A 23,009-nucleotide genomic window follows, 5' to 3' on the forward strand; every position below is an offset into this window, starting at 1 on the left:
AATATGCTTATGAAATGCTACACATCATATTGCCTCCTCTTGGAGATAGACATATATTATCATTCTAAAGGCCCAAAGAAGTCTCCCAGCAATGAAACTGATTTGGCTCTTTTTAGGTACAGTTTTTTCAAACATATTTGACAATATCATCAATTTTGCTCAAACGTTTTTTGAATACTAGAGTTGGTAAAGCACACTTTGGGAACTAACCCTTATTCCTTTCTCACTCAGGCAGGTAGGGCACATCTATAATTATTTCAAGCTCAGTCTTTCAAGATACTAATTCCTGAAACATAAGTATGATGGGCTAAATTGTCTACCCCACAGATGCAAATGTTAGAGTCCTAACCCTCAGTACCTCAGAATATGACCTCATTGAGAAATAGGGTCCTTATGCTGTTCAATCACTCACTTGTATTCAACTGTGCACAACCCCATGGACTGTAGCACACCAGACTTCTCTGTCCTTTACCGTCTCTCAGAGACTGCTCAAATTCATGTCCATTGAGTTGGTGATACCATTCAACCAACTCATCCTCTGTCGTCCCCTTCTCCTGCCTTTAATCTTTTCCAGAATCAGGGTCTGTTCCAATGAGTCAGTTCTTTGCATCAGGTGGACAAAGTATTGGAGCTTCAGCTTCAGCATCAGTCCTTCTAATGAATATTCAGGATTGATTCCCTTTGGGATTGACTGGTTTGATCTCCTTGCAGTGCAAGGGACTCTCAAGAGTATTTAACGCCACAGTCAAAAGCATCAATTATTTGGCACTCAGCCTTCTTTATGGTCCAACTCTCACATCCATGCTGACTACTGGAAAAACCATAGCTTTGACTATATGGTCCTTTGTCAGCAAAGTAATATCTCTGCTTTTTAATATGCTGTCAAATTTGCCATAGCTTTTCTCCCAAGGAGCAAACATCTTTTAATTTCACAGGTGCAGTCATCATCTGCAGTGATTTTGAAGCCCAAGAATATAAATTCTTTCACTTTTTCCACTGTTACCCCATGAAGTGATGGGATGAGATGCCATGATATTTGTTTTTGAATTTTGAGGATCATTATAGATGTAATTAAATGAGGTTATTGAAGTGGACACTAATCTAATATGACTAACTGGGGTAGACCCTAATCCCATTTGACTGATGTTCTTATTAAGGGGGATTTGGGCAAAGAGACACACACATTGGGAGAATGCCATGTAAAGATAAAGGAAGATTGAGGTGATGCTTCTATAAGCTAAGGAATACCAAAGCTTTTCAGAAAACCGCCAGAAACCAGGGGAGAAGTATAGAACAAATTCCCCCTTAATTCATCTGAAGGAAATGTCTCTGCAGACAGCATGATCTTGGACTTAGAGCTTCCAAAACTGTGAGGTAATATGTTTCAGTTTAAGCCACCAAATTTGTGGAATATTGTTAAAGCAGTCCAAGCAAATAAAAACAATAAGCACTCCAAAAACCCAGCCCGTCTTCACATCATCTTCCCCATTAGCTAAAAGACCACAGAGAAACTCACCTGCATCCTGGTTATATAGACAGGTTTGTTCATTATTATCCAGTTTGCTGTCTCATAGCAGGGTGGGATAGTCATGGACCCATCATAAGTAATGAAACTAGAAGTCTCTGGATATAGTTCTTCTATATTAAGTCCTTGTAGTAAATATGCATCATCTAAAGAATAAAATAAGACTTAAAAATTAGGACTCTTGAGAAAGTGTTGGTTATTACGATAACATTTTTTTTTGGGGGGGGGGCTTTTCATATTCCAGTAGACTGTCAGGATAGGCTGCAGGAAAAAACAGTCCCCCAAATATAATCATTTTAAACAACAACAACAAAAATGTTTATTTTTTACTCTAGTACTAGTCATGGCAATATGGAGCCACCAAAATGTTTTAGGCAGAGGAATAACATGATAAGATTCACACTTAATGATGCTTCCTCTGATGGTGGCTTGGGTATACAATATGAAATTGAACGTAATGAATAAGAAAAGGAAGCATTCAACACATCTTTATTAAAGGTTAACATGATTTGTTTAATCAAGCTTGCACTTTGACCATATTGGATACTCTAGCATGCTGCTATTATTTTATTTTATTTTATTAAATGTGATAGGGAGGAGGGACTGAAGGAGACTACAGAATGAGGGGCATTCCAGTCATGGTTCTAGAGTAAAGAAAAAATAATAATAAGGTTTTTCTGAAACTATAATCAGCCTCTGTGTTGCATACACATTTGAGGACAGGTGTGTGTGTGTGTGTGTGTGTGTGTGTGTGTGTGTGTGTGTGTGTGTGTGTGTTCTGGTAGAGAGGGAAGGCCAGAATCAAAAGGCTATGTTTATGGATTTAACCCATGTAAAAGAATAACAATCTGCTTCCAAAATACTGTTGTGCAGATATCCCAGATTCTGCTGCTGTGTAGATTTTCTTTAAAAGGCTTTCCAAAGTCAGCTGAAATTAATTTAGGCTGTTTTACTTTTTTCCATTGTCAGTCTGGTTTAGTGAGAGTGTGTTATAAGATTTGGTCAGACATATGAAATCCAAACTTTCAAAGAAAGTAGAAGCTCACTAGACTATTGCCATGCATTGCATGGGTCCCACACAGGAGCTGGAATTCATTTGAGTAAACAAGCTATGTTGCTTATGTGCCCTGTGTTGTATTCACCTTGAAGATAATTTTATTTAGTATTATATTGACCTTCCTCTCATCTCCCAAGAAGCTAGATTTGACCAAAACATACCTAGGGGTAATAGAGAAACACATGTTATTAAGCACCTTGTTTATACCAGTCTTTGTCCAGGCACCATATTTAATCCTCATCTCAACTCTCTCAACATCAGTATTAGTATCCTCATTTTATTGATCAGGAAATTACCTAAGAGAGGTTAAGAAACTTGCCTGAAGCTATACAGTAAAGATATGGTAGAGCTAGGAGCCGAGGTCTGCTTAGTTCTATATCTCTTCACCAGAACATACTGAGTGCTACAAGTATAGTGTGGTATTATAGTCCTTTATAGTATAGCTTTTACTAGAATGTTGGCTTCCAAAATTCACAGTCCTTTTGGCAATATTTCCTGTTTCCTCTTTCTATGGATTACTGACGTTGATTTTCTCAACTGGCTCAACAGAATGATTTTGCACAATTCCTTTTTTCTTCCTAGTCATCTAATGTATGTTCAAATCAAGAAAATGGACAGTGTGACTACTGGCTGTCATTCTGTGGTGATTTTACCCCATGATTCCATGCTAACTCCTGCCTCTTTACACCTCTTGAATCAGTTGATGAGACAGATATAGATATACAAGAGGTGGCTCAGACGGTAAAGCGTCTGCCTGCAATGCGAGACACCCAGGTTCAATTCCTGAGTCGGGAAGATTCCCTAGAGAAGGAAATGGCAATCCATTCCAGCACTCTTGCCTGGAAAATCCCATGGATGGAGGAGCCTGATAGGCTACAGTCCATGGGGTCGCAAAGTCGGACACGACTGAACAACTTCACTTTCATGTTTACTTCCAGGGTAGAATTTAAAAACTATCTTTAGAAATGATTTACAATGTTAGATCATGGGCATCTGAGCTGTTCTTAAAAAAATGAGGATATCAACATGAATCCGCCACAGGTGTACACGAGTTCCCCATCCTGAATCCCCTCCCACCTTCCTCCCCGTACCATCCCTCTGGGTCATCCCAGTGCACCAGCCCCAAGCATCCTCTATCCTGCATCGAACCTGGACTTGTGATTTGTCTCATATATGATATTATACATGTTTCAATGCCATTCTCCTAAGTCATCCCACCCTCGCCCTCTCCCACAGAGTCCAAAAACAAATACAATATTGTAAATTAATTAGCCTCCAATTAAAATGAATAAATTTATATTTAAAGATAAGCAAAAAAAAAAAAAAAGAAGATATGTTTCTCTTTTCTTTATTTATTCTCTGCCATGATCTCATCCAGGTTTAAATGCTATCTGGATCCAAGTGACTTCCACATTTATATCTGTAGTTATCTCTCCTGAAATCCACACTCATATATACAGCTGCAAACTCTATACTTCTTCTTTGAAGCTCATTTCGAGATTAACATATTTGAAACTTCTGATTCCCTTCTCACCCATGAGTATGTTTCATCCAAGCAAATGGAGTGATTCTTTTGTCAGGAGATGTCACTCTCTGCTCAGAGTCTTACATTGACTTTTCATTATGAAACATCCCCAAAGGAAAGACTGATGGGGAAGAATGACCCCATCTAGTACTAATCTCTATGTCTCCTCTGGTTTCAGTATGTACCAAATAATGGTGATGCCACTGTCTTCCTTTGAATGGCAATTATTTCACCAGTAGTCCCATGCCAAAGGAGAAGCAGGAATTGCAGGGGGCTTAGGATGGTATGAGCCTGAAATTTCAAATTGCCCAAAAGTTCTTTGCTTAGTTTATGACCCTTCCAAAGTGAAAACATTGACAAAAAGCAAAGAGAAGTCTCTTCAGACTGAACTAAATTTGGGATTAAAAGAACAAGCTGAGCAGCTTCATGTAATGTGAGAGTATTAGCAATACAACTAGATTTAAGACCTCAGAGCTAAGGTCAGAGCTAAGAGCTAAGGTCAGAGCTAAGAGCTAAGCTTTCCTTGCCCATTAGGGAGGAAGACAATAGGAAAGAAAGAGCCTAAAACATCCCTGGAACGACCTATGCTAAAATCCTTACTACCCCAATATGGATGAGTAAACTATTGTTCAGGAAATGCTCATTCCCTTCCCTGCCCCAAATCCATGGGAGCATTTTTATGTTGGGCCTGGCCATGTGACTTGCTTTGAACAGTGAACAATGGATAGAAGTGACAGTGTGTGAGTTTCAAGACTAGGCCTTAAATAACATCATGCATTTCTGATCCCCAACATGAGAAGTACTTGATCCTAGACCAAAGAAAGCCATGCTATCTGACCTTATCTGACTTGCAGATTTACCGAGTCACTCCAACCAACCCACAGATGCAGCAGTGAGAAATCAATGCCTATTGTTGAATGCTTGTTCATTATGCAGAATTTGCTGACTAATAGAACCACTCACTAAATGTGTATCATTGACAGAAGGCTTCACTTCTTAGAGCTTTGCTTTCCTCATCTATAAACTTGGATAGCTAGTAATACCTATTTTGGGAATAGGACTATGTGAGCACCAGCTAAGATGCTGCATGTGAAGCTCCCTGGAGTATGGAAAATGCTTAGCTAGCATTACTTCCATGTTCCTGATGCTGAAGCAATTAGCAGAGTGCGTACACATCTGAGTGAGTGTGGCAGACTGAAGCTACACTGGAGTCTAATTCTGGGTAGCAGCAGAAGAATGGGTTTGTTGTGAGGGTGGTAAGGGACCAAGGTCAGGTGTTTCTGAGTATTGTGGTTGGATAGTAGCTGGGTGGAGAGGGTGGGATTCATTTCTTTCTTGCTTTCTTAAAAGGATGAAACAGAGGACTCTGGTAGGGGCCCCTGAGCAGGGGGTGTTGTCTACCAGAGTTCATGGGAAAATGCCAGCATAACCTGCTGTCTCCTGCTGAGCCCCTAGAGGGACTTCTCAGGCTTATGTTTCCCACACTGGCTGTATACTCAGGCATGACTCCTGTTTCAGAAACTTTCTTGTTGCTCCCTTGTTTGGCCAAATTTCCACAGGCTGGCTGCCTCTAGGTGATGAGCTAGAAAGAAGAGTGTTGGCACTTTCCTGCTGAGAAAATCCATCCCTTTCAGCCACATGTCCTAGGCATTGCAGTGTCTAGGTCACTCTCACTTGTCCATGCAGAGGAAGAGCTGATGAAGGCAAATTTCCTGTCTTTGAACTCTTCGGAGTCCTTTAAATCCTCTCCTTGCATTTGTGTATGCTGTTTGGAATGTTCTTCACTCTCTCCTTCCCTCTTTCTTTCCTTCCTTTCCCTCTCCTTTCTCTCCCACTCTCCTTCCCTCTCTTTCTTTTTCTCTCCCTTCTTTCCTCTATTCCTCCATCCCTTTCTTTCCTTCTGTCTTTCCTCACCAAATGGTTGTTCATCTATTTTGTACTTATTTGAATAGCAATACCCATTTAAAACTCTGCCATGAATTTTAGGCAGATTTTCTATGATCCCTAGAGTTCCATTCCAATTTTTAATACATTGTGCTTATTACACAAATCTTTAAGAAACACCATTATATGTCTGTCTCCCTGACTAAAGAGTGAGAGACTCATTGTTTATGTGAAAGGCCACCTTCCCATAGCATAAACCCATATGACTGGTTTTATCTTTGGAAGCAGCCAAGTCACTTTATATTAATCAGCCTAGAGCTGTGAGATGGGGTGGGTTGCAAAGTTTGACTAATGGTTGACTGCAGCTAGCAATCTCTTAGATGGTGTGTTGGGGTTTAAAGTGTAATTTCATGGCTTTTCATGGTCTCTAAACTGCAAATTCAAGATTATTTGAAAGCATTTTATTTAATTTTATGCTCTTTTAGTAAAAAAGTTAAAAAACTAACAATCTTTATGAGCAGTTATAAAATGTATTTACAACCCAGCACAGAAATGTCTCCCTTTGCTAAGCAATCTAAGTTGGAGCTTAAAGGACTCTGTGGGTACTTATGAGGAAGACTGGAATGGTTTTGGAGATAATTCTTCTAGCTGATTCTCCAGGTACATTCATTACCCCCAGCATCCCCAAACTCTTCATAGGGGCGTGCTCTGTGTGGAGGGCTGGTGTCTGGCCCATCTCTATATCCCAAGAGCTTCACTTGGTGCTGTCATGGGGCAGGTATGAAAGAAATGCTTGCTGAATTGATGAATAATTGAAAAAGAGAAGGGTGCTCCACACTCTTCCTCCAGCAGGAAGGAGATGAGATCTGTAAGAGATTCACTTTGTCTTTCCACATCACCATCCATAGCAGTTTTCTCCACCAAGTGAGGATATGCCAGGGGTATGTGGTGTGTTAGAATGTTTGTGTACTGATTTTTACTTTTGCAAAAATCAGATTCAAAATCCTAGATTTAGAATGACCTTAGAAACTGAATTTAAAATTCTTTACAAAGGAGGGAACAAAATGAGGATGCACTTTGCTTAAGGACAAAATCCCACTTTCCTGCTCACTTCTAATTAGTTAAATTTTTTCCTGTTATTTTCTTTAATCCCTTTGTGTATACTATTTCCATAACTTTCACCAAGTCCTGCAACCTCTGAGATTGCTGCAGAAGACAATGGCATCCTTTCTACTCTACTCTTTTCAACTTTGCATCATCATCTCTTTTCTGCTTACAGATTCAGGGGATTATACACTCTAGAAACCCAAGGAAATTGGGCAGAATTCTATAGCTCATGGTGTCACACATGGAAATGAAGAAAAATTCCACCTTGTCTAACCTGAAAGGGAGATCCAGTGACAGAGGGGGAAATGTGGTCCAGCTGAGGGCCTTGGAATATGTTGAAGTTGGATCAAATCAGCTGGTGAATGCTTTCTCAATCACATAATTGGCAAAGCCCTAAATGTGGCCAGCTGATATGTCGGAGTCTGTCAGCTGGTAGAGTCTCCCAGCTCATTACCAATCCATAGGATAATGATGACCATCGTCATAATAATCATTACTGCTTTAGACAGGCATGGATGAAAAGGGCACCCTGGGTGTTTCTGCTTGAAATGATTTGTTTCTTAGCCAACCCTGACTCTCCAGAGTGATTTTCTACAGAATTGAATGATCATGAAGCTGAAAGAGGCCCTTGGAGATCATTAGTTCTGGCTTTCTGCCTTCAAACAGGACTAACCTTTATAGAATAGTTGCTATATAGAAAATTCAGCCAAACTTACTTTTATATGTTATTCTTGTGATAGTATCTCTGTTGAGCATTCGATTAAGAAATGGGTTTGATGAATCAGAAACCTAGGGGGGAAAAGAAAATATTAATAAAAGGTAGACAGAAGTTAATTTCAGTGGAAAAGGACGAAGGGTGAGGAAAAACATATTGTGCACACATAGACATGGGAGAACTAATCATTCTTAGGGAAGCAATTCAGGACAGGTGAAAGTGAGAGTATGGAGGAAGGATGGGAGGTAAAGATAGAAAGGTAGGCAGGGGATAGCTCATGCCAGGCTTTGAACGTCATATTAGGGCACTTAAAGTTTATTTTATAGGAATAGGGAACAATCAGAAGATTTTAAGTAGAGAGTAAGGAGTGACATCAGAGAAGGCAATGGCACCCCACTCCAGTACTCTTGTCTGGAAAATCCCATGGACGGAGGAGCCTAGTGGGCTTCAGTCCATGGGGGTCACTAAGAGTTGGACATGACTGAAGCGACTTAGCAGCAGCAGCAGAAGCAGCAGCAGCAGTAGAAGCAGCAGCAGCAGGGAGTGACATATTAGGAAGGGGATAGTTATCTAAGTACAGCAAGAAACAGAAAGAGTACCCAGAGTATTTGTGCTGATGCAACCCATGAAAGGAGAGTCAAAAATAGATTGTCCTGTTAGGTAAGGAATCTGCCTTGTCCTTTAATTGAGTGTCTTGGGTCCATGGTACCTGGTGAGTCTAGGCAGAGCTAACATTACAACTAGACACTTCTGAGCTGATTGAAAATAGTTGAAAATTTCCCAAAATGCACACAGACAATTTGTGGGATTTAGTGTGTTGACTATGTGGGTGAGAGGATAAAATATGTACTTGGTATATATGCACTTAAATAGGAAGTTAATGGTGTGTGACTGAGCAGCAATCATAGCCAAATCTCTGTTCCCTGTGGTTATAGGAAAGGTGGGGGATTAGGAGGGGACATAGATAAGTGAAACCTACAGATAAACAAATCTTTTATTTCAACAAACAATTGCAACCCTTTTATGACTCAGATTTAGGTAGGTTGACATCTCAAGGGTTCAGCTGACCTAGATATGGGGCTTCTCAATTTCTGTTACTGCTTACCTTGCAGGGAACTAGGAAGGGGAGGTAGAAAAATCAGAAGGAGGGGAAGAGTACCAGAGGCTTTGTTCATGTCATTTCTAGATATCAGTACCAAGAAAAGTCTGGCCTGTGTCCCATGCACAATCAGTTTGGGAATGAGTGAATGGCAAGTCACAGCTTGGATGATTCACTGTAAAGCATCTTGGAGTTGATTATGTTGGACAAAGATAGAAATGCTGTAGCTTATTTTGAGATCCAGCCTGAAAGCTTCAGGTTTGCTCAGGGAAAGTAGGAAGCATCCCTAAGTGGGAAACTGTTCTGAGAAGATGCAGGAGCTAGGGACAATCCTTTTACTGATCTCAGGGTCTGGGGCATAAGTTCCTGTCAGTAACCCACAGGGAAACAATCAGGACCTGTGTCAACAATCTAAATGGAATGAGTGTTTTTACAGGAGCCTGTGAAAAATTCAGTAGTTTTCAGTTAAAAGGCTCACTTCTGTCAAGTCAATCACCCTGTCAGCTGTAATGTGCCCACATTGACAGGATGACATTCACTGATTCGGAAACTTTGAGCAAAGTGAGGCAATGTCAGCAGCCGAGGCTGAGGCACTCATCAAAGGTCAAGAGCTGTTGAGCAGTCCATGTTGGTCATGAGAGTTACTCACAGAAGGCCTAGTTTTGGAAAATTTACAGGAGATGTGAGCCCTTGGATATGCATGGCTTAATATTGTGAAATGCCTTCAGGCTGCATAAGAGTAAGTATGTCCCAGGTTGAACACAACAATAAGTTATCAATGTCATAATTGGGGCTGGTTGAGGGATATAGGTATTTGTCCTATGTTTGTGGACAGCATGGGGATGTAGGGGAAATTTTTTAAATGTTGTTTTCTCTTTCTTCCCTTCCAGCTCTATGTGAACAAGGTCATTATTGTCAATATTAAAGTCAAGCAAGACCTGGGTTCCTCTCCTGAATGTACTATTATGAGCTTCATGAACAGGGATGTAATGTCAAAAATTCTCTGTACCATTCTCATTTTCCTTAGGGGCAATGATCCCCACCCCACAGGTTTATTGTTAGGGTTAAATGATAAAATATGTATGTAAATACGTGTCTCAGTGCCTTGCATTTAGTAATCTACTATTTATTATAAGAGAGTCTGTGATGGTGCCAAGAGGTATAGAGCAGGGATTGAAAGGATCTGTCTGTACCAAGACCAATTTCCTTTGGGAAGTTTTATTAGGGATGAAGAAAGCATAAAATCATACTTATCTGGTCAAAAGCCCTTTTCTATATTTGCCAGTGACAAGCTAAAGGAGGTGGGGTTGGTTGTCAGTGGCAGCAGTTATGTCCAGGGTTCAGCTCTCCTGGGACCACGTAAAGGCTTGATCTGACTCACGTGAGGGAGAGGAAGAGAGGAAGTTAGGAGGCTGCATGACCAGACAGAGCAAAGTGCCTCTTGTAAAAGGTGATGCTCATGAGGAAGGAGGGGAAGTGGTGCCTGGGGCTGCCCCTGTGTCTATTCTGTGTGATGATAATGTCTTCCTGAGAGCTGTATTAAAACTCCCTAGTGCCAAATCCTGAATTTCTATTGACTGTCATCAGATTTGAAGTTCTGACTGGGGCATTTCCTCTAACGGTCTGGCTAAAACTTCCCAAGGAGCTACACAACGAATGCTAACTTTTACAACTGCCACACTGCACCACCACCACCCACTCCCGCTTTTGGAAAGACAGATTTTTTTTTAAAGAAGTTAGAAATGTTTATTGTTTAAAACAAATATTAAAACAGCAAAAGTTAATTGATGTAAAGATTAGTATCTTAAAGTGGGTGTTGCCCACTTTAGGTTTTGTTTTCATAATAATTTGTACATACTTAATATTGGCTTTGAATTCAGGCTATAGATGGACGTTGGAAAACAATGAGGCAACTGTTAGTAGAGAGTGAAAAAAAAATGATAAACCAAGTTATGACATAGAACATTTGGCAAAATTTTCATCTACAGGAACTTGGACAGAAGACCCTTTGTAATACCTCTAAAAGTTCTAAGCTAAATAAGAGTCCTCAGCAAGAAAAATAGGATGCTAATAATCCTAAGGACATTATTTCTTTTCCCTACAGGAGTTTGCTGCAACCAGAGTAGAGAAAGCCCTATCTTGGAAAAAAAAAAATTGGATGCAATTCACTACTTCAAAAGTAGTAAAGTAGATATGCATCAGATACATATAAAGTTCATCAAGTTTTAAAGTCCATTACACCAATAAAATAACTACCTCTTGTGACAAAAATAATTGCAATAGTTCAAAAAGAAGTAAGATTTCTGGACTTCTAACATTTTATGGATAGAAATCAGAATGAGAATAACAGATATTTCTTACCTAAAGAGGGGAAAACCCTAAAGGTAGAGCTGAGGGATTCAGAAGATTGTGAACAAGTTAATTATCTCAGGGAGCAGAAATGAAATCTAATCAAGGAACATCCTCAGGTCAAGAGTAGGAAAAGGTTTCTAAAATTAATTTTTATTGGAGTATATCTGTTTTAAATATTGTGTTAGTCTCCACTGTATAGAAAAGTGAAGTAGCTATACATATGCATATATGCCCTCTTTTTTGGATTTCCTTCCCATTTAGGTCACAACAGAGCACTCACTAGGTAGCATTCCCTGAGCTATACAGTAGGTCATCATTAGTTATCTATTTTATATATAGTAACAATAGTGTATATATGTCAGTTTCAATTTCTTAAATCGTCCAACCCCTCCTTCTCACCTTGGTGTCCATATATTCGTATGCTATAACTGTGTCTATATTTCTGTTTTGGAAATAAGATCATGTATACCATTTTTCTAGATACCACATACATGTGTAATACATGATATTTGGTTTTTCTCTTTCTCACTTACTGTACTCTGTATGATAGTCTCTAGGTCCATTATCTAGATGGTAATCTCAAGGTCCATTATCTAGGTCCACTATGTAGGTATGATAGTCTCTACGAATGATCCAGTATTGTTCCTTTTAATGGGTAAGTAACATCCCCTCGTCCAAGGTAAGAAGCAGCGGCTGTATTTTTTTTTAATTTTTTTATTTTTTTGTATTTTTCTGGAACAGCCATGAAGAGATACCCTATGCCAAAGGTAAGAGAAACTCAAGTAAAATGGTAGGTGTTGCAAGAGGGCATCAGAGGGCAGACACACTGAAACCATACTCACAGAAAACTAGTCAATCTAATCACACTAGGACCACAGCCTTGTCTAACTCAATGAAACCAAGCCATGCCTGTGCGTTTGAGAACCCCATGAACAGTATGAAAAGGCAAAATGATAGGATACCAAAAGAGGAACTCCCCAGGTCTATAGGTGCCCAATATGCTACTGGAGATCAGTGGAGAAATATCTCCAGAAAGAATGAAGGGATGGAGCCAAAGAAAAAAACAATACCCAGCTGTGGATGTGACTGGTGATAGAAGGAAGGTCCAATGCTGTAAAGAGCAATATTGCATAGGAACCTAGAATGTCAGGTCCATGAATCAAGGCAAATTGGAAGTGGTCAAACAAGGGATGGCAAGGGTGAACGTCAACATTCTAGGAATCAGCAAACTGAAATGGACTGGAATGGATGAATATAACTCAGATGACCATTATATCTACTACTGTGGGCAGGAATCACTCAGAAGAAATGGAGTAGCCATCATGGTCAACAAAAGAGTGTGAAATGCAGTACTTGGATGCAATCTCAAAAACAATGAAATGATCTCTGTTCATCTCCAATGCAAAACATTCAATATAACAGTTATCCAAGTCTATGCCCCGACCAGTAACATTGAAGAAACTGAAGTTGAACAGTTTTATTAAGACCTACAAGACCTTTTAGAACACCCAAAAAGATGTCCTTTTCATTATAGGGGACTGGAATGCAAAAGTGGGAAGTCAAGAAACACCTGGAGTGACAGGAAAATTTGGCCTTGGAATGCAGAATGAAACAGGGCAAAGACTTATATAGTTTTGCCAAGAAAATGCACTGGTCATAGCAAGCACTCTCTTCCAACAACACAAGAGAAGACTACACATGGACATCACCAGATGGTCAACACCGAAATTAGATTGACTATATTCTTTGCAGCCAAAGATGGAGAAGCTCTATACAGTCAAAAAAAACAAGATCAGGAGCTGACTGTGGTTCAGATCATGAATTCCTTATTACAAAATTCAGACTTAAATTGAAGAAAGTAGGGAAAACCACTAGACCATCCAGGTATGACCTAAATAAAATCCTTTATGATTATACAGTGGAAGTGAGAAATAGATTTAAGGGCCTAGATCTGATAGATAGAGTGTCTGATGAACTATGGAATGAGGTTCATGACATTGTACAGGAGACAGAGAACAAGACCGTCCCCATGGAAAAGAAATGCAAAAAAGCAAAATGGCTGTTTGGGGAGGCCTTACAAATAGCTGTGAAAAGAAGAGAGGTGAAAAGCAAAGGAGAAAAGGAAAGATATAGCATCTGAATGCAGAGTTCCAAAGAAGAGCAAGAAGAGATAAGAAAGCCTTCTTCAGCGATCAATGCAAAGAAATAGAGGAAAGCAACAAAATGGGAAAGACTAGAGATCTTTTCAAGAAAATTAGAGATACCAAGAGAACATTTCATCCAAAGATGGGCTCAATAACGGAAAGAAATGGTATAGGCCTAACAGAAGTGGAAGATATTAAGAAGAGGTGGCAAGAATACACAGAAGAAGTGTACAAAAAAGATCTTCACGACCCAGATAATCATGATGATGTGATCACTATTCTAGAGCCAGACATCTTGGAAACTGAAGTCAAGTGGGCCTTAGAAAGCACCACTACGAACAAAGCTAGTGGAGGTGATGGAATTCCAGTGGAGCTGTTTCAAATCTGAAAGATGATGCTATGAAAGTGCTGCACTCAATATGCCAGAAAATTTGGAAAACTCAGCAGTGGCCACAGGACTGGAAAAGGAAAGTTTTCATTCCAATTCCAAAAAAAGGCAATGACAAAGAATGCTCAGACTATGCACAATTACACTCATCTCACGTGCTTGTAAAGTAATGCTCAAAATTTTCCAAGCCTGGCTTCAGCAATACCTGAACCGTGAACTCCCTGATGTTCAAGCTGGTTTTAGAAAAGGCAGAAGAACCAGAGATCAAATTGCCAACATCCGCTGGATCATGGCAAAAGCAAGAGAGTTCCAGAACAACATCTATTTCTGCTTTATTGACTATGCCAAAGCCTTTGACTGTGTGGATCACAATAAAATGTGGAAAATTCTGAAAGAGATGGGAATACCACACCACCTGACCTGCCACTTGAGAAATCCATATGCAGGTCAGGAAGCAACAGTTAGAACTGGACGTGGAACCACAGACTGGTTCCAAATAGGAAAAGGAGTACGTCAAGGCTGTATACTGTCACCTTGCTTATTTAACTGATATGCAGAGTACATCATGAGAAACGCTGGACTGGAAGAAACACAAGCTGGAATCAAGATTGCCTTGAGAAATATCAATAACCTCAGATATGCAGATGACACCACCCTTATGGCAGAAAGTAAAGAGGAGCTATAAAGCCTCTTGATGAAAGTGAAAGAGGAGAGTGAAAAAGTTGGCTTAAAACTCAACATTCAGAAAACGAAGATCATGGCATCCAGTCCCATCACTTCATGGGAAATAGATGGAGAAACAGTAGAAACAGTGTCAGACTTTATTTTTTGGGGCTCCAAAATCACTGCAGATGATGACTGCAGCCATGAAATTAAAAGACGCTTACTCCTTGGAAGAAAAGTTATACCAACCTAGATAATATATTCAAAAGCAGAGACATTACTTTGCTGACTAAGTTAAGTCTAGTGAAGGCTATGGTTTTTCCTGTGGTCATGTATGGATGTGAGAGTTGGACTGTGAAGAAGGCTGAGCGCTGAAGAATTGATGCTTTTGAACTGCAGTGTTGGAGAAGACTCTAGAGAGTCCCTTGGACTGCAAGGAGATCCAACCAGTCCATTCTGAAAGAGATCATCCCTAGGATTTCTTTGGAAAGAATGATGCTAAAGCTGAAGCTCCAGTACTTTAGCCACCTCATGCGAAGAGTTGACTCACTGGAAAAGACTTTGATGCTGGGAGGGATTGGGGGCAGAAGGAGAAGGGGATGACCGAGGATGAGATGGTTGGATGGCATCACGGACTCGATGGAGGTGAGTCTGAGTGAGCTCCGGTAGATGGTGATGGACAGGGAGGCCTGGCGTGCTGCGATTCATGGGGTCGCAAAGAGTCGGACATGACTGAGCGACTGAACTGAACTGAATATCCCATTGTGTGTGTATATATATATATATGGTTAATTAGATTGATTTCATGCCATGGCTATTGTAAATAGTGTTATAATGTACATTGTGGTGCATGTGTCTTTTTCAATTTTGGCTTTGTCTGGGTATAAAACAGTAGTAGTGTTGCTGGGTCATATGGTAGTTCTATTTTTAATTTTTTTTAAGGAACCCCCTATGGTTTTCCATGGTGGCTATATCAATTTGCATTCGCACCAACAGCAAAAGGATTTACTTTTCTCTACACTCTCTCCAGCATTTATTGTTTGTATAATTTTTAAAATTTTATTTTTAATTGCAGGATAATTGCTTTATAATGGTTTTTTTTTGTAGATTTTTTGTTTTAATGATAGTCTGGCTTGTGTGAGGTGATACATCATTGTAGTTTTGGTTTACATTTCTCTAGGAAAAAGTGATGCTAAGCATCTTTTCATAACTTTGTTGGCCGTCTGTATGTATTTTTTGGATAAATATTTGTTTAGGTCTTAAGCCCCATTTTTGATTGAGATTTTTCATACTGAATGTATGAATTATATTTTAGAGATTCATCTTTTGTCAGTTGTTCCATTTGCAAATATTTTCTCCAATTCTGAGAGTTGTCTTCTCATCTTGTTTATGGTTTCCTTTGCTATACAAAAGCTTTTAAGTTTAATTAGGTCCCATTTGTTAATTTTTGTTTTATTTTTATTACTCTAGGAGGTGGCTCAAAAAAGATCCTCCTGCAATTTATGTCATAGAGTATTTTGCCTATGTTTTCCTCTAAGAATTTATATTATCCTACCTTAACTTTAGGTCATTAAATAATTTTGAGTTTATTTTTGTACATGATGTTAGAGTGTTCTGATTTTATTATTTCACATGTCCCTGTCCGGTTTTCCCAGAACCATTTCTTTTCTCCATTGTGTGCTCTTGTCTTGTTTGTGAAAGATAAGGTGCATGACAAGGTTCATAGGTGTGTGAGTTTATCTCTGGTTTTCTTATCCCCTTCTATTAATCTGCATTTCTGTTTTTTGTGTCAGTACCATACTGTCTTGATGACTGTACCTTTGTCTATAATCTGAAGTCAGGGAGCCTGATTGTCCAGTTCTGTTTTTCTTTCTCAAGATTGATTTGACTTTTTAGGACCTTTTGTATTTCCATACAAATTGTATAATTTTCTGTTCTAAGTTCTATGAAAAATGCCATCAGTGATTTGATGGGGTTTCATTGAATCTGTAGATTGCTTTGGGTAATATAGTTATTTTCACAATATTGATTCTTTGAATCCAAGAACATGACCTATCTTTCTATTTGTTTGTGTCATCTTTGATTTTTTTTTTTTTAATCTCATCTTAAAGTTGTCTGCATACAAATTTTTTGCCTCCTTAAGAGGGTTTATTCCTAGGTATTTTATTATTTTTGTTGCAATGGTAAATGAGATTATTTTCTTGTTTTCTCTTTCTGATGGTTCATTGTTGGCATATAGGGGTTCAGATTTCTGTGTATTAATTCTGTCTCTTGTGACTTTATGAAATTCATGGATTAGCTCTAGGAGTTTTCTGGTGGCATCTTTAGGTTTTCTATGAATAGTATCATGTCATCTGCAAACAATGACAGTTTTACTTTCTTTTTTTTTAAATTTGGATTCATTTTATTTCTTTTTCTTATCTGGTTGCTGTGACTAGTATACTTCCAAGATTATGTTAAATAATAATAGTAAGAGAGGATGATCCCTGGTCTGATTCCTGATCTCAGAGGAGATGCTTTCAAATTTTCACCACTGAGGAGTTTGTTTGCAGAGTTTTGTCATATATAGCCTTTATTATTTTGAGGTATGTTCCCTCTATATCCATTTTCTGCAGACTTTTTATTTTTTAATCCTAAATGGGTGTTGAATTTTCCCAAAAGTTTTTCTGCATCTACTGAGATGATCACGTGGGACATGGTTTTTATTTTACTGTTTGTTAATATGTTTTATCACATTGATCAATTTGCATATACTGATGAATCCTTACATCCCTTGGATAAACCCTGCTTGATCATGATGTATAATTCTCTTAATGTATTGTTGGATTTAGATTGCTATTATTTTGTTGAGGAATAGCACAATCTATATTCATTGGTAATATTGGCTGTTTTTTTGGTATATCTTTGTCTGATTTTGGTATCAGGGTGATAATGGCCTTGTAGAATGAGTTTGGGAGTATTCCTCTCTCTGCTATATTTTTGGAAGAGTTTGCGAACAATAGGCATTAGCTTGTCTCTAAGTGCTTGATAGGATTCATCTGCGAAGCTATCTGGTTCCGGGCTTCTGTCTATTGAAAGATTTTTAATCAGAATTTCATTTTTATTACTTGTGATTGGTCTGTTAATATTTTCTGCTCCTTTCTGGTTCAATCTTGGTAGGTTTTACCTTTTACAGAATTTGTTAATTTCTTCCAGACTTCCCATTTTATTGGCATATAGTTGTTTGTAGTAGTCCCTTATGATCCTTTATATTTCTGCAGTGTCAGTTGTATTAATTAAATTGATTGAATTTTATTTAATAATCTCTCCTTTTTCATTTATAGCTTTATTGATTTGAGTTCCTTCCCTTTTTTTCCCCTTGGGGAATCTGGGTGAGGTTGATCAATTTATTAAAAACATATTCTCAAACAATGAACTTTTGGTTTTATTGATATTTGCTATTGTTTCCTTAATTTCTATTTCATTTATTTCTGCTCTGACCTTATAACTTTTTTTCCTCCGACTAACTTTTTCTTCTTTCTCCAGTTGCTTTATTTGTAAGAGATTATTTATTTGTAAGTTGCTTTATTTGTTTATTTGAGATTATTCGTGAATCTTGAGGTAGGATTGCATTTCTATTAACTGCCCTCTTAGAACTGCTTTTGCTGCATCATATAGGTTTCATGTTGTTATGTTTCATTGTTATTTATTTCTAAGTATTTTTAAATTTCTCTTTGATTTCTTCAATAATCTTTTGGCCATTTAATAGCATTTTATTTAGGCTTCATGTGTTTGTGGTTTTTACTGTGTTTCTTTTTCTGTAATTGAACACTAATTTTATAGTGCTGTAGTTGGAAAAGATACTTGATGCAATTTCAGTTTTCTTAAATTTACCAAGACTTGATTTTTTACTTAATATATGACCTATCCTGAAAACTGTTTTATGTGAACTTGAGAAAAAAGTGTTTTATGCTGCTTTTAGATGTAATGTCCTAAAAATATCAATTAAGTCTCCATTTTAATTTGTCATTTAAGGTCTTTGTTTTCTTATTAAATTGTTTGTCTGGATGATCAGTCCATTGGTGTACTTGGGATGTTAAAGTACCCCACTATTATTGTGTTACTATTCATTTCCCTTTTTATGGCTGTTAGCATTTGCTTTAAGTATTAAGGTGCTCCTATATTAGGTGCATAAATAGTTACAGTTGTTATATCTTCTTCTTGGGTTGATCTCATGACCATTATGTAGTACCCTTTCTTGTCTCTTGCAACAGTTGTTATTTTTAAGTTTTTTTTTCTGATATGATTATTTGTATTCCCACTCTCTTTTTATTTACATTTGCGTGGAATATATCTTTTCTTCTTCTCATTTTCTGTCTGTATGTGTCCCTAGGTCTGAAGTGGACTTCTTGTGGACAGTACATATACTGTCTTTTAGATTTCATTAATCAATCTATGTCTTTTTGCTGACACATTTAATCCACTTACATTTAAGGTAATTGTCAATATGTATGTTTCTCCTACCATTTACTTAATTGTGTGGTTTTTTTTTTTAGTTCTTTTTTTTCTTTTCTTGTGTTTAGCATCTAGAGAAGTTTTTTTTTTTTTAAAGAAATTTTTATAAAGCTAGTTTGTTGGTAGTGGAGTCTCTTAGGTTTTGCTTATCTGTAAAGCTTTTGATTTCTCTTTTGAATATGAAAGAGATCCTTGCTAGATAAAGTAATTTTGATTGTAGGTTTTCTCTTTGCATTATTTTAAATATGTCCTGCCACTCCCTTCCGGGTTGCAGAATTTATGCTGAAACTTTAGCTGATATCTTAGATATGTTATTTCTTGTTTTTCCCTTACTGCCTTTATTATTTTTCTTCTGATTTGTGATTTTGCTTAATATATGTCTTGGTGTGTTTCCTCTTGGGTTGTATCCTGTATGAGATTATCTTTACTTGCCAGATTTGGGTGACTATTCCTTTTCCAATGTTAGGGAAATTTTCAAATATGAATCATTTAAAATATTTTCTATGACATTTTCTATATCTCTTTTTCTTCTGAGATCCCTATTACTTGTATGTGATTGTGTTTAGCATTGTCACAGAGGTCTCTGAGACTGTCTTCATTTCTTTTCATTCTTTTTTCTTTATTCTGTTTTGCAAAAGTTATTTCCACCTTTCTAACTTCTTTGTCACTTATCTTTTCTTCTGCCTCAGTTATTTTGCTATTGAGTCCTTCTAGTCTGGGGAGGCCTTACAAATAGCTGTGAAAAGAAGCAAAGTGAAAAGCAAAGGAGAAAAGGAAAGATATAAGCATCTGAATGCAGAGTTCCAAAGAACAGCAAGAAGAGATAAGAAAGCATTCTTCAGCGATCAATGCAAATATATAGAGGAAAACAACAGAATGGGAAAGACTAGAGATGTCTTCAAGAAAATCAGAGATACTAAGGCAACATTTCATGCAAAGATGGCCTCGATAAAGGACAGAAATGGTATGGACCTAACAGAAACAGAAGATATTAAGAAGAGGTGGCAAGAATACACAGAAGAACTGTACAAAAATGATCTTCATAACCCAGATAATCACGATGGTGTGATCACTCATCTAGAGCCAGACATCCTGGAATGTGAAGTCAAGTGGGCCTTAGAAAGCATCACTATGAACAAAGTTAGTGGAGGCAATGGAATTCCTATTGAGCAATTTCAAATCCTGAAAGATGATGCTGTGAAAGTGCTGCACTAATTATGCCAGCAAATTTTGAAAACTCAGCAGTGGCCACAGGACTGGAAAAGGTCAGTTTTCATTCCAGTCCCAAAGAAAGACAATGCCAAAGAATGCTCAAACTACTTACTGCACAACTGCACTCATCTCACATGCTAATAAAGTAATGCTTAAAATTCTCTAAGCCAGGCTTCATCAGTATGTGAACCATGAACTCCCTGATGTTCAAGCTGGTTTTAGAAAAGGCAGAGGAACCAGATATCCAATTGCCAACATCCACTGGATCATGGAAAAAGCAAGAGAGTTCCAGAAAAACATATATTTCTGCTTTATTGACTATGCCAAAGCCTTTGACTGTGTGGATCACAATAAAATGTGGAAAATTCTGAAAGAGATGGGAATACCACACCACCTGACCTGCCTCTTGAGAAATCTGTATGCAGGTCAGGAAGCAACAGTTAGAACTGGACATGGAACCACAGACTGGTTCCAAATAGGAAAAGGAGTATGTCAAGGCTGTATATTGTCACCCTGCTTATTTAACTGATATGCAGAGTACATCATGAGAAATGCTGGACTGGAAGAAACACAAGCTGGAATCAAGATTGCCGGGAGAAATATCAATAACCTCAGATATGCAGATGACACCACCCTTGTGGCGGAAAGTGAAGAGGAGCTAAAAAGCCTCTTGATGAAAGTGAAAGAAGAGAGCAAAAAAGTTGGCTTAAAGCTCAACATTCAGAAAACGAAGGTCATGGCATCTAGTCCCATCACTTCATGGGAAATAGATGGGGAAACAGTGGAAACAGTGTCACACTTCATTTTTTGGGGCTCCAAAATCACTGCAGATGGTGACTGCAGCCATGAAATTGAAAGACGCTTACTCCTTGGAAGAAAAGTTATGTCCAACCTTGATAGCATATTCAAAAGCAGAGACGTTATTTTGTGAACAAAGGTCCATCTAGTCAAGGCAATGGTTTTTCCTGTGGTCATGTATGGATGTGAGAGTTGGACTGTGAAGAAAGCTAAGCACCAAAGAATTGATGCTTTTGAACTGTGGTGTTGGAGAAGACTCTTGAGAGTCCCTTGGACTACAAGGAGATCCAATCAGTCCATTCTGAAGGAGATCAGTCCTGGGATTTCTTTGGAAGGAATGATGCTAAAGCTGAAACTCCAGTACTTGGCCACCTCATGCGAACAGTTGACTCACTGGAAAAGACTGTGATCCTGGGAGAGATTAGGGGCAGGAGAAGAGGGGAACTACAGAGTATCAGATGGCTGGATGGCATCACTGACTCGATGGACATGAATCTGAGTGAACTTCGGGATTTGGTGCTGGACATGGAGGGCTGGTGTGCTGCGATTCATGAGGTCGCAAAGAGTCGGACACGACTGAGCAACTGAACTGAACTGAGTTTTCAATTCCAGTTATTGTGTTTTTCATTACTATTTTTCTTTAGTTCATCTAAGTCTTTGTTAAACACTTCATCTATCTTCTGTCCATGCCTCCAAGTTTAATTCTGAGAGTTGGATCATCTTTACTATCACTACTCTAAATTATTTTTCACATAGATTGCCTATTTCCTCTTCATTTATTTGATCTTGTGTTTTTACTAGTTTCACCATATTTATTATTCTTCTCATTGTATCTAACTTACTCTCTTTGAAGTCTCCTTTCTGCAGGTTGTAGGACCATTGCTCCTGTTGCTTATGGTATCTGCCCCCAGTGGATGAGTTTGGCCCATTGGTTTGAGTAGGTTTCCTGTTGGGAAGGACTGGTGCCTGTGCTCTGATGGGTAGAGCTGAGTCCCATCCCTCCAATGGGCAGGCCCACATCATGTGGTGTGTTTTGGTATATTTGTGTGCTTAGCACTCTAGACAGTCTGTCTGCTAATAGGTGGGTTTTTGTTCCAGTTATGCTTATTGTTTAGTGTGACATATTAAGTATCTTGAAGTCAAGGTAGAGACTTTCTGTTGAGATCTTGACAATTAATAGTCCCTGGGTCTCAGAATTCTCTGGGATTTCCCAAGTGGTGCAGTGGTAAAGAATATGCTTGATAACAGCATTGACTCAATGGACATGAATTTTAGCAAACTTTGTGAGATAATGAAAGACAGAGGAGCCTGGAGTGTTGCAGCCCATGGAGCTGCAAAGAACCAGACGTGATTTAGTGACTGAACAACAAGAAGAAAGAATTCCCCAGTGGTCCGATGTCCTGGTCTTGGCACTCTCACTTCAGAGGTTCAGGCCTAACCCCTGGTTAGGGAACCATGATCCTGCAAGCCACACAGTGCAATGAAAAAAGGGTCAGGAAAAATACTAAACAGACAAACAAAACCCAAGACAAATAGAAAAGACAACAACAAAGAATGATAATTTTATTTTAAAAAGTACAATGAAGAAACAAATAAAACCAAAGATAGATGGTAAAAGAAAACTGAAACAAAGAAAAATAAAAACTAAAAGACACACACACATACAAAAAAAGAAACAAAAACAATGAAAATAAAAAACCAGAAAGCAACTAGACAAATAAAAGAACCTAAAAACAAAATCATAGCAATTAAAAACAAAACTAAGAAAAACAAGAAAGAAAACCAAAGTAGAATACAAACTAAAAATAAAGTAAAGTAAATGTTAAAAACAAAACAAGGAAAGAACACAGAACTGTGGAAAGGTAAAGTAAAAATAGAAAAATAAAAATTGCATTAAAAATAATGAAAGCAGCAACAGAACAGAACATATAAATATAGCAATAAGAATATTTTCCTGTTGTCTCATCTGTCAGTGTTTTTACCCCTACTATGATCCCCAGCCAAACTCTGCTTTCCTTAGTATTCTCTAGATAGGCTTCTGGACAT

The 23,009-nt window shown here is 38.2% G+C and overlaps 1 protein-coding gene across 1 annotated transcript in view; it reads right to left on the minus strand.

Moving 5' to 3' along the window:
- CA10 (carbonic anhydrase 10) overlaps window positions 1-23,009 on the minus strand; it is an 834,592-nt gene that overhangs the window by 4,345 nt on the left and 807,238 nt on the right. The window contains exons 6-7 of the mRNA XM_013971774.2: window positions 7,815-7,887; window positions 1,517-1,671 (exon numbers count right to left, since the gene is read on the minus strand). Coding sequence (XP_013827228.2) covers window positions 1,517-1,671; window positions 7,815-7,887 — 228 coding nt within the window. The remainder of the gene's footprint in view (window positions 1-1,516; window positions 1,672-7,814; window positions 7,888-23,009) is intronic.

The sequence above is a fragment of the Capra hircus genome, chromosome 19, assembly GCF_001704415.2.
Source record: "Capra hircus breed San Clemente chromosome 19, ASM170441v1, whole genome shotgun sequence".
NCBI lineage: Eukaryota > Metazoa > Chordata > Mammalia > Artiodactyla > Bovidae > Capra > Capra hircus.